The sequence below is a fragment of the Dicentrarchus labrax genome, unplaced genomic scaffold (genome assembly GCF_905237075.1).
Source record: "Dicentrarchus labrax unplaced genomic scaffold, dlabrax2021, whole genome shotgun sequence".
Classification (NCBI taxonomy): domain Eukaryota; kingdom Metazoa; phylum Chordata; class Actinopteri; family Moronidae; genus Dicentrarchus; species Dicentrarchus labrax.
The window spans coordinates 15,944,539-15,957,539 of NW_026136707.1; the positions used below are offsets into that span (position 1 = coordinate 15,944,539).

Here is a 13,001-nt window from a genome sequence, read left to right on the forward strand (position 1 = left end):
CATCTAAACAACGGTACATCATTAATCATGTGAGGCCTGTTCTCTCTGACCCCGTCCTGTAATTTGTTGAACCTTTAACAGTGTTAACTGTCCCGTTTTATGAGCTCTCCACTAATACTGAAGTGCATAGATAAATCACCACAACACTTAATCCATGACTGTATTTTGGAACCGGTTGAGTACGTTGACCTGCAGAGAGGTGGATGAAGGGGAAATGGTGCAGACGATGGAGCACAGCAGGGTGGTCTGCTGGTATAGACGCTGTTCTGTACCCTGAGGGTTAGAGGTCGGTTCTTTCCACAAATCAAATTAATGTGCACTGCTGTCAAAGCATCGATGAGCAAGACAGGACACTCTTATCTGTTTTGACCTCTGGTTGAATGTGTATTATGAGAAAAAAGACTTTCTGGCACCTGATCTTAAGGTATGGCAGTTTGTCATGACTGAGAGTAAATTTCTTTTAGACTAATATACAGTGACGTACTGTATTGTACGTGAACCACAGTCAGTCTTGTGGTAGTGATTCAAACCTGCTTGTTTTTGTTTTGTTTAGGGTGTTCCAGGAAGCCCAGGCTCCCCTGGTAGAGACGGCCCCCCAGGAGCAAGGGTAAGACAATACGCTGACATTACTTCTATTACCTCTACTACCTCTACAGTATATGTATGTATTGTATTTGCATTGTATTGTATTATTGAAGAGACATTTTTATTTAGTTAAAGTAGGTATAAAAACACAATCCTGAAAGTTAGAAAGACAAATGTATATATGATATGATATAATGATAATAGTATATTAGTTGAAGAGAGTGCTCTAAGATATGAAAAAGGTCATTTAGAAATTGTTTTAAGAAATTATATGTACACGACATTTTAAGAGATTTAAGAGATTGTCTTTCTTTCTTATCTTCTGTCTGTCGGTTTTATTCATTTGTTCATAATCTTGTATTTTGACATTTTCTTGATGTTGCTACTCAAACTGTCAACGGTTTGTGAAAACTATAATCTATAATCAGCGATTTGTGAAGCACTTATAATCTTTTTCCCCCCAGATACTTAATTTGTGACAAAGTGGAAGTAGACAAGAACTGATGTGAAAATTGTAAAAGTTGAAAGCATATTATTTGTCCAATCATTCTTACTATAGGTGATATTTACACATAATAGTTGTTCAAGTCATCTTGTATTTATGGTACTTTTCCAGCTGTGTACTGTATCTGAGCATGCAGCTGTGTTTGTCTGTTTGGTTTTATGTTGTAAAGTCTTCCCCCAATTGTAGACAACAGTAAGGCCTGCCCAGCGTTTGAACACCCACAATAGATGGGATCTCATTCATAAAGGCTCTGTGATACCAGCTGGCTGTGGTTGATGCTGACAGAGGAATCAGGCCTTACAGTGCCCAACTGGGCTGTAAATACCAAACCAGCAACGCAGCCAGAGCGCAATGTGTCGGCAAGCAGAAAGAGGAGGTTTTGTCCAAATACGTAATATGATAACAGAAGAGTTTTGTCCTGGCCTGGCTCCTGGCGAGGTGAAAGACTCACACACATAATCCATCTGCTGTCTCTGTGTTGGCTGACATGGGTCCAGACGTTCATCCCCTCAGTGCTAGTTTTCAGAAGAAGCCATGTGTAGCTGTCAGGCTTGTCATGCGGTTTCCTTCAGGACACTTGTATGTTGGCTGCAGTTTCTTCTCACAGTGCCATATAGGCTTGGAGTTCGTGAACTTTTAGCAAGAAAGGCTTTAACTCGCATTCTGTTTTGGTTTAATTAAATGTGCCAATAACAACCATAACATTGCCAATTACATCTGTGCTAAATTCTTTAATCTGCCTTGTATTAGCGACTTAGTTTTCTACTTTTTTTTTGTTGCTTTTGTGTGAGAGATTTCTGACTATTTGCCTTTTTTAAACAAATGAATTAATATCAAACAGTTTATGTCTCCATTTGGTTTAAGGATGTTGCTGAACTAGCCACTAGTAAGATATAGTTCCTCATATGGCTACTACAACACAGATTGACTAGGAAAACTCTTAAATTTAATCTAGTATCGGTCAACTCAAAAGTTTCACCTCTAAATCAGCCAAGTGGTTTGACTCTTTTAAAGCTACAACTTACAGTGATTTCAGATATAAATTATTACTAATTGCACTGTTTTCTTTTTATCCCAAATTATACCCTTGTCATAGTATAATTTGCTCATCAGAGAGCTTATCTTTATTTAGAATATTAATATATTTTCCTACAGTCACACACATTTTTTCAGCCATTCTTTTAATTTCTTTCATTATTGAGTGGTTATCTAGTCAGTTGAGCTTCTTGTGGTTGTAAATGGGGTTTTCTGGTTCTAAGATTCTTTGGTTTGGTTATTAGGGCAACACTATCTGTCTGTCCCAACCCCTTCAGTCCAACTGTAAATCAATGTAAAAAGTCTCCACCAGCTGTAAAATAAATAAAAGAAAAAACAACTTGATTGTAAATTTTACAGCTTTACATTTTATTTTATGTTGCAGTTTACAAAGCCCTGTTCAGCAGTTTACTGAATCCAGTCCTCCTCAAATTTTAGAATTACCAGCCTGCACTGTGACACACCCATGCTCACAGAATACAGTGCATGTTTACTAATGTAATTATCGAGTGTGATCATGTGAAATTACTAATCAGGGAGCAATTTTAGCTGGTATAAATTGGGAAAGACATCCTCCTTTGCAGCACTGATTATGACAGGCCTCCCACATCCCTGTTTTATTAAAATGCTGCAGATATGTTGTGTATTTTTTAGATGTGTTGTAGAGACTACAAGAAAGAAAACTCCACAATGGGTATGTTTGTAGAATCACAAAGAGATTATCATTCAGTTTACATACACAACAGGAAACATCTCAAGCTTTTATTCTGCAGCATCACGCTCTGATTTTTGCAGCAGCGTGTTCAGGCTGAACTCCTTCTAAATGTTCTTTTTTTTTCAGTGGACCCATTGAAAGCTGTAGGGAAGGGGGGGTGCAGTGAATACTGATAAGAATCAATTTACAAGCGGTTATCAATGCAACAGCAATTTCTGCTATCACTGTTTATTTGACAGCAATATAGAAAGTAGAATATAGCCAATTGAACAGTAAGAAGTAGCTTTTTAAAAAGCAATGCTTGTTATCCCAGCAACTAGTCCGTATCATCCAGTGTTTATAAAGCAAAACCGGGAAAATAGATAGTCCTTTGTTGATTCACAGTAAAACATATACCTATACACACTACACAAAACTTTTTGTGAATTGCATAAAAGCAAAAAAAAAAAAAAAAAAACAGAAAACAAGCTACTGTAAGTCAGGCCAAGACTGTACTGCAGCAGCCAGTTAGATCAGTTGCAACAACAGTAACTGTCTCCTGGGTACTTTATTTGTGAAATGGATCAAGGAGAACTATAAATCTCTATTTTGTCATCGATCCTTCCATTTCAGAACCTTTTAAAGTTTTTAAACCCGGAACAAAACTGAGCTGTTTCCCCCTTAAGATACAGGCTCATAAAAACATGCTGGCTTTCCTGTCATAAAGAGACCCCAAAAAACACATGTCCATCATTCTTGCTCACAACTTTATTATTTAATATATACTGTCGACTTGTAAATTATCCAACACTGAGGAGGTGAAGATCTCATCAAAATTTTACTTGCCAAGCTCACCTCGTAGCCCTTTGCAAAAGGAAGTTTAATATAAATAAAAAGTTCAGTCTCGTTAATAGAGGTTACACAGAGAAAACCTGCACTTTGTTTGTGGGTATTTCAGCATGCATACAAAAATCTGAATTCGATTACCCTCACTCCAGTTTCTTAGACTATAGGTCAGTTCGTAAACCTGTTGCTGTTTGGCTTTCAAAATATAACAGCAATGATACATTTTCATGAGACGGACTCCTGTGAGAGAATGCAGGAGGCTGAATTTCTTATTTGAGCCTCAAAGAGAAAAAAGTTTGGTAACGTCTGGATTATAATATAGCCAGTATTGGGAGTGTTTATAGTGTGACACCAGGCTGACTCTTGTCCCAGTGTCAAATCTAATGCTTGTTTGCTTCACAGTGGGACATTTTGTGCTTCTGCTCAGTTTGAAAGGATTTCAAAGTAAAAAGTGTGTGACATTAAATATTGGGAGGAACTAAGGCCTCCTCCAGAGTCCCATTAGTGGGTTTGCCAGGGCGAGTGTTTACTGTGTGACACCAGAGTGACTCTCGCAGAGGAGCTTTCTGATGTCACATACTGGCTCAGCTTTTCAGAGAAGCAGAAGATCACTTGGTTTTGGTGTATTTATTTGGAAGAATGAATGAGAATTTAAATAAGCTTGATGCTTTAGCTGTTGTGGGGAGAATTTATGATGTATATATGAATAAATGCTAAGAAATCTTAGAAAATGTACCAATTAGTTTTTCCAAGTTTTTCAACCTAACCTATTTCTATTCAAATATCTAGCACACTTTTTTCTCAGTTGTGTCATTCTCCATTTTGATGTAATGTTATTGTTTTTAATTCACGGCTTGTACTAGTGTTAAATTCAGTACCATATAAGGACAGTGTCCATGTTGAAAGGGCATCAGGCTCAATGTGTGACCACAAAGTAACTTCAGACATCCAAGCTAAAATGAAAGGATTAGCTAAACCTCAGGTTAAGCTGTTTTCCAGGAGTTCAGCTTCCAAAATATGTAAAAAAAAGCACTGAATTTGTTCAATTTGAACGACCCATAAATACTGAGCTACAACAAAGCCATCATCATGTTATTATATATCCTGTTATTACATGTCATACATGAACAAAAACAGACCTACAGAAGTGTCATACAGTAGGTATGAATGTGTTCTTCTCAAACCACAGCCTCATGGTGAAGACATTAAACGGCAGCGATGGTTTTAAACACCTTATGGCAACTAAAATACACATTGAGAAGAACAGTCCAGAAGAATGCACCTGTGTTTTGTGAAAACTGTCTAAAAGCAAAACCAAACATAAAGATGTGATCGGATGCAGTTGTTGCCAGAGGTTTTGAGCAGCAGATGCAACAGCTACTGAGTTGGGTTTCCATCAGTAGCCAGTATTTTAATTGTTTCAGAAAATAACATTGTTACTGTCGGTTTAGTCTGGAGACTTGCAGGAAATTCCTCAGGCCATTTATACTGGGCTTGTGCAAAACTAAGTTCAACCTACAATTACGAAAGTGCACCTAATATGTGTGTATTCATCTGCGTCTCTCTCAGGGTCTGCCGGGTAATATTGGACCACAGGGACGACAAGGACCTCCTGGACCCATTGTAAGTCTTATTATCCTCAGCATAATTTCGTCTGACAGATCACCCTGATACATGGGCCAACTGACCTCTCTGCTTCCTGTCACCTTCTTTCTCCGTCTCTGGCTCTTTCTCCGTCTCTGGCTCTTTCTCTTATTGCCTGTCTATCTCTCAGGGATCCCCGGGAGCACCAGGAGCTACAGGACCTGGTGGGTCAGCAGGGTCCCAAGGAGATCAAGGACATCCTGTGAGTGAAAATGTTTCATTTTGTGAAGATTGATGTGAAAAAAATGTGACACTGAACTGAGCTTAAGATTAAGAGCTAGTTTTACACATCATCCCTCCACTCATGACGTAAAATATCCAAATTAACAATGAAACAAAGAGGACATGACCTCTCCACTACTTCATCCGCTGATTTCTTCTCTGATTTCTCCTCTTATACAACAATATCTGAGCTGCATCACATAAATTGTAGTTTGGTTCCAGTGCTGACAAGGAGCTCATGCTTCATGGATTGTTTGTTTTTCTCCTTTTCGTCCCGTTCCAATTTCTGATCTACTTTCTGCTACCTGGAAACAGCCTGTTAGTGTTGGACGGATTACTCATAATAACAAATGTATCATTTAGTAATAAGTTAGTTCTGCTAATAAGACTGATCCTTTAAGAAAATCCAAAAGATACATCCTGGTACACTTATTCCATAAGGCGACTTTATTTTGACATATTTTGTTGAGCCCTGCAAAAGAAGAAGAAAGATGTGCAAGGGACACAAAACAAGTACAGAGAAGGATGCGGAGGAGAAGATGTTGGGTTCCAAACTTTGTGTAATGCTAACAGGAACAGATGATGCTGTGATGTCGGTGACAGCTAATCTAGTCTCGGGTCAGCTCTGCAGGCCAGCAGCAAAGTTTGGCTCAGAGAGGGAGAGCTATAAATCACTTGTCACTGACACTCTCTCCCCCTCACACACACACATACAAAAAAAAAAAACAGTGAGAGATCACATCTGCCTCATCTCTTACGTACAAGGCATAGTCACCCCATATGAATGTATGCACACGCACCAAACACACAAAGAGACAAAAGGAGAAAATCAGATCTTACTTTCCTGAACCACAATCTCCTAAATTTTTTGTTTCAAACTTCAGCTCAACATTCAATTTCTGATTCAGTCCCCGTTCTGCCCCCTGCAACCCTTTGCCATATTTCTGCTGCAAGAGAATATTTTTCTTCTTAAACAAGTGTTTTTTTTTATCTGGAATAGAAACCATCCAATCTGCAGGGAACTGCATTTTGCTTCGGTGTGTCACAACTGAGCTTAAGAGGTGGAAGTCAGTCCAACCAGTTTTGTTGAGGTGGACACAAAAGTGCCACATATCTGTTCCACTGGACTGTGAAAGGACTGTGGATGTACTGTATACCAACCATGGAAGGCAAGATGGAGTGTAAATTTGCAGAGTAGTAGGACTTAAAGAACTGTCTACAGTATCTGACCTTGTGCCCTAGCGCCTAATGTGAACCAAAAATACATTCTGTTTTCGGAATGATGTGATTAATCTGGAAATGTTATACTCTATCTATCAAAATCAATGTTCATAAAACTTCATAATACAGAACAGAACAAAACATATTTGTAGCTTATTGTTAGGGCTATAGGAGAATCTCTGGCCAGCTGGTCCAAGTTGTCAGTTTTGAGGATGCAGAAGTGGCAGATGTCCCTTATCGATAGCAGTAAAATTCACTTTGATTAGGCATTTGGATTGGTGATAAAAATATGGTTTACTGTTCCACTGACTGTTTTACATACCTCTGTATTTACAGCTCGCCTCACACGTCTATCAAGTTGTCGTAGCATTTGATGATGTCCTGAGTGTGTGTCAATGAGTCCAAGTGTGTGTGTGTGTGTGTGTGTGTGTGTGTGTGTGTGTGTGTGTGTGTGTATGACCGGGACAAAATACTGTTCCTGAATGTGGTTTCCAGTGACTCAACCACCTGAGGGTTTTTAATTTATTTTGCTTGACTTGGTAGCAAGCCTTCTTATGTTTGCCAGTTACGAAAGAAAAAAGCAACAATCTTCTTGTGACTGTTTTATCAGTCCACACTGATGTGCTGTGCAAGAGGAAATAAACGTACTTCCCTCTGAGGATGAACTGTAAAACACTTTGAGCGAAAAAACATCGACTGTACTTTGGACTGACTGTGCATACACAGGGCACTATGGGAAGATAATTTTGATGAAATAATAAAAGAAATCAGATTTTTATGTGAGATATTCTCGTCTTTGTTAAGCTCAGATACTTGTTTTGGCTCCCACGCAGTTTGATTTGGTTTTCCCATGTCTCCCTGATAAGACAGTAGACATTTATATGCCCAGGAAGACTCAAGAGATCCAGACAGACCCACAGAGGAGGTCCAGGAGAAGACTTTTATTGTGGAGACCTGCAGTCCAATTCAGAGGCTGTGTCAAATGTTGGCACAAGCTTTCTATCATCTGCAGTATTATATGCATATGATATGCCAGGCCTGCAAACACATCCTCAACCCTTCCTTATCCACCAACCCACTTGCACATAAACACACATCCAGCCAGTCAGTCGGTGGTCAAGGACATGTTTCCCCCAAGATAAACAAGCCTTTATTCAAAAGCGGTAATACCATTAAACTGATATTTATCATATCAGCACATGGTTCTGTGGCCAGGAAATATTTGTCTTTTATTTGCCTCTGGATTACAATGCATTACACTATGATATGCATTCACAGGCTTTATGTGCTTGGCAGGTTTTTGTGTGCATGTGTGTGTTGTGATCAGATATGCATCTGTGTGCTTTACAATGTTGGCAGCAGAAAGCACAGCACATACAAGGCATAGAAATTGCTCTCAGATTGTGGGCAGACAGGCTTTGACGCTTATGTGTGCGTTGCCTTTAGGACACAAAGAACCTGGACATATTGTCAAAATGTAAATGCATTTAGTTATACCAGCTGTTAGATCAGAGGAAAGTGTTTGTGCGTGTGCTGAAGAGGCATAAAGGAAAGAAGATAGAGAGTAATGGGGTGGGGACATTAAAGGAGAGGGGAATAGAGATGAGCATGGCTATTTCTGAGTGCACATCGCAGTCTAATGTTTATTCTTCTCCTGTGCTTTTATGTTCCAGGGTCCAGCTGGTACCAAAGGCGATAAGGGAGAAAGAGTAAGTCGCTCCACTCACACATTTCAACCACTGTTTAGAGCATATCAGGTTTTACTGCGCTGAGATACTGTTATTCTGCTAAAGTAAAACTATTACTCTCTAATGCTTCACAACCTTGTTTTGAAGAAACAGAAATACTCCCCAGTACACATTCACCGTTTCATGTTCATCTTTGGCACAAACATTTACTTTATTTCTCTCTTTCGCTCCCTCAACCTCATTTAGAGCAAAGCAAATCAAATCAGTGTTCATGGTTCAAATTTGCAGCAGAGCAGGGTTTGTATTTTGCTGACACAGTAGCCAGGCCGTCACTGCCGAGAGCTTGAGAGACATGCAACTTGAATCAAACCTGTAATTCCTGTTTCTGCACAATTTTATCAACCGTTAGGGACATTTGTACCTCGTTGCAGTTCATTTCCGTTTCCAATGTTTGACACGAGTCTCTTTAAAAAAAACATGACAGGATTTTCTTCCTCAGTGTTGTACATTTTTTGGGTTGGCCCAGTTTTCCAGAATCTGGTCAGTATCTTGTAGTTTGCATCTCACCCTCATTTCACAGTCCTGGAGTGATTTATACAGTAATATCTGAACAGGGGAAAACATTTACTACAAAGCTTTTGTCTCTAATATATGTTTTGCTATAAATATGTTAATAGATGTCATATCAAATGATTGTATGATGATACTGATAATTTGTACATGGCAAAAGAATTCATTGAATTCATTATAAACATCAGTTAAGCAGTGAGACTATGAAGATTTAAGATGTGTGTATAGCTTTTCAGTGTTACCATGCATACAACTTACACTAGAGGTGCGACTAAGTCAGCTTTATCATCTTGAAGGTCCAGTGTGTAACATTTAGGGGGATCTATTGGCAGAAATGGAATATAATATTCATAGGTATGTTTTTATTAGTGTAAAATCACCTCAAATTAAATAAGCTGTTTTATCTACAAAGGAAGCGGGTCCTCTTGTCTCCTCCATGTTTTTCATGAGTTTCATTCACCGTAGTTTCTCCTACACGCTTAGAAGTCTGAGCCGTATACAAATGGTTGCTATCTGCATCTTCACCACTAGATGCCGCTAAATTCTACATACTGGTCCTTTAAAAGACAAGTCTCAACTCCATTACACTCAACCAGTAAGGGTCTAGTGTCAACAACAACTCAAAATCAATATCTTTTCAATGGAATTATTTAGAAGTGCTACTCCAGTGATTAAGTGTTAGGCTATACATCTATAAAGTTGGTCGACTTGTCAGAGAAATATTTAAAAAAATGTGGTCAAAATCAAAGCATCATCTTGACTTTTGTTCCCTATAATCTGTCAAGAGGCAAAAAAAAGTTTATTTAAAGCTCCTGAACAGAAGACATTATACAACTCCTCGTGACGAGTAAACAGTGCCCATTTAATGGTGTTTAAAAAAACTTCTAGCTAACAACTGCAATAAAAACAAAAGGTTGATTTTAAAATGTGTTATTCTGTAGAATATATATTAATACATATTTTCTATGATAAAATCTTGATTTATTTAATTGTGTAATTCAGAAATACTCTGTACGTTGCTCTCATAAGTGTGCTATCTGTTATGGCCAATATAAATGTAAGGGGCTTCAGAGGGTAAAATAAAGGTGGAGTACACTCATTAAAATACCCACAAAACACCCACCCACCAATTAATCAACCACTGGTCTGGGCGTCACTGTGTCACTGTGGTTGCTCAAATAGAAATGTGGTGTATTAGTCTACTGTGTGGTTGTGTAATATCAGACCGTAAGAGCTCCCTGTTTGTTCTTCAGGGTGATGTGCAATCCCAAGCTGCTGTGCGTGCCATCGCACGGCAAGTGTGTGAGCAGCTCATCCAGAGTGAGTATTCAGTGCAATTTCTTTGGTGAAAAGGTTTCCTCTGACCTCTATTGGCTTCACTTCTCTTTTCTGCTATTCTCTTCTTTTTGATTTGTGGTGAAACATCACAATAAAGAAACAAAAATGTCAAAAAGGTCATTGTAAATCATTTCAAATGTCCTCTGTTTCTTGCAGGCCACCTGTCTCGCTATAACTCCATACTGAACCAGATCCCCGTCCAGTCAGCAGTGTCAGTCCGAACAGTACCCGGACCACCAGGAGAGCCAGGTAGAAGAGGCCTCCCAGGATCTCAGGGAGAGCAAGGGCCACCTGGCAGGCCGGGCTTCCCTGGTACCAATGGCCAGAGTGGAAGACCAGGAGAGAGAGGTGAGAGAGGAAGATGTTTAGGGATGTGTTTAGAAGTAAAGACAGAGTATATTACAGGATGCACAATACAAACAAACTGAAAACAAAACCAAAAACAAATTCCTGCATATGTGAAAGTTGGCTAAAGCCTTTGTGGCTCCACAGGAAGCTGTGTGATAAATTTCCTCAAGTGATGTCGCTTGAGTCAGGTTTGACATGGAGCAAATATTATCTCTGGTTCTGCTGCATCGATTTTGTCCAACGTGAATCTGAAAATGTTATAGGAGTTGCATATAGAGATGTGCCAGCACAAATATTTAATAGTATAATTACTTAACCAAAACGTATCGTGATTTCCAATATTATCTCTACAATTATTTAACGCTTAAGTGGAATTAAAGCACTTCAATGTCTTCAAGAACAACATTTAATTAAAAATGTGTTTTGGCCACTCTAAAAACAGTTTATACAATACACATGGATGTAAATTATTCAGCCCAGTTTAAAGCAAAACAAAATAATGTGACGGTTAGGAACCAGATTTCTGCACAATAGGAAAATGTCCTTTGCAAAAAAGTAGGTCAAACAGTGTTGTAGCTGATGTCTCCATTTCATCTTCACTTCTTGCTTTTCCTGTTGCTGTCTTCTGAAGGAATGACAGTTGGCTAGTTATTTGGGTAAATATGGTTACTATGATGTGACTGTATAAACCTCTGGTGTTGTAATAAATGTTTATGTATAAGAGAAGAGTCCAGCTGGCAGCATGTTTTTTAAATAACCAAACGCATTCATTCATTCTCAACAATGGCCAGGAGCTTTTACTGTGAAAAGAACTGAAAAAAGAAACCAGGAAGTCTCCAGTTGGAGCTTCAACCTGCCTGCTTGTTTGCTGCTTCTTGTCTGCTCTGGCCTGCTCGCTGACTCACAGTGAGGGGCAGAGCTCCGCAAGGTTAAGTCCAGGCCAGAAGACAGTAACTCCAGTATCCATGAGGTCATTCCTCTGTCACAAACTTTTAGAGGAGAAACAGCCTTTATGAGGTCCCATCTTCATCACTAAAACACGCAACCCACACTAAATAACCGCTGAATGACGCCTGCACACACAGAGGGTTAGGAAAGCTGAGAGCAGTCAAATGACTGTCAGGAAGTGTCCAGCATGGTTACCTCCTCTTCAGCGGTTCAGACCTTTGATTCTCCCCAATAACATTTATGATCTGCAGCCACTAGTCCACCACACACTCATACGCATACAATTCCTTTTTGTTCTACAGTCTGAACTGAAACCAGAGTAGGTCAAATATTATAAAAGATGTATGGCTCACTCAAGAATGTTAGACATGTTATTATTAAGTCAGATGGTCCATGTAGGGCCAACACCAGAATGAGGAACAAAAGCTCTGCTCAGGCTCAACACATGAAACCATTTATATTCCACATACAATATTGAACATAGAAAGCCAATGAGTCAGCTACCGGCCATTATAAAGAGAGTATATCACACGACGAGACCGCCAGTGTAGAGAATTAATTTTTATTTGAGGTAATGTCAAATGTTTTCTCCTCATTGTGCTTGCTTCCTCTTTACAGATGCAATTGATTAAGACAGTCGTAAAAGCAGCAGGACAGAAAATCTGCAGATCACCAGTTTTATGTGGTTCTCTTATATTAGAGTGTACGAAAAATATTCCATTAGGTCATTCAAACAGCTGCACCACTGGACAGCAGCACAGAGCCGACTCTGGGCCCATCATACATTTTATTTGACTGATCATCCAGGCATAATTTATCTAGAACATTTCTCCAACAATATGCAACGTAATACCGATGTTGGAATAGAAAAGTGGTGGAAGAATTATTCAGATTACAGTCCCCTCAGAGTAAACATCCTGCATTCGAACTCACACTTACGTCAGTGCAGAAGTATCAACAGAAACATTTAAGAAGTCATTCTGGAAAAAAATGGCTAATGTCTGTGATATATTTACATGATTCGATTTGCTGATGCTGATGCTGATGCAACCATGTGTAAGCAGCATTTCACTGTTGGTCAAGGTGGAGCTATTTAACCACTTTACCTTCCTTTAGATAGTTGACAACCTAGGGTTGGCACCTCCCACAAAGGGTCACAAGATAAATTCAGAGATCCAGACATCATTAAAAACAATGCTCTGCTTTACAAATCTGTATTCAGTTTATTTTTTTTTTTATGAACAAATTGACCTCTTTGGGCCTCAAACTGTTATTTAAATGAAACCATGTGAGAAGTTCATAGGGGAAATCTTTCTCTTATGGAACTGCTAATAACTGGATGGAGATCTAAAGGTCT

General features: G+C 39.0%; 1 protein-coding gene across 1 annotated transcript in view; it reads left to right on the forward strand.

The window, feature by feature from the left end:
• The window catches only part of LOC127367349 (collagen alpha-1(XIV) chain-like), a 111,641-nt gene that overhangs the window by 91,221 nt on the left and 7,419 nt on the right, over positions 1 to 13,001 (forward strand). The window contains exons 39-44 of the mRNA XM_051407111.1: positions 554 to 607; positions 5,235 to 5,288; positions 5,440 to 5,511; positions 8,426 to 8,461; positions 10,264 to 10,330; positions 10,505 to 10,696. Coding sequence (XP_051263071.1) covers positions 554 to 607; positions 5,235 to 5,288; positions 5,440 to 5,511; positions 8,426 to 8,461; positions 10,264 to 10,330; positions 10,505 to 10,696 — 475 coding nt within the window. The remainder of the gene's footprint in view (positions 1 to 553; positions 608 to 5,234; positions 5,289 to 5,439; positions 5,512 to 8,425; positions 8,462 to 10,263; positions 10,331 to 10,504; positions 10,697 to 13,001) is intronic.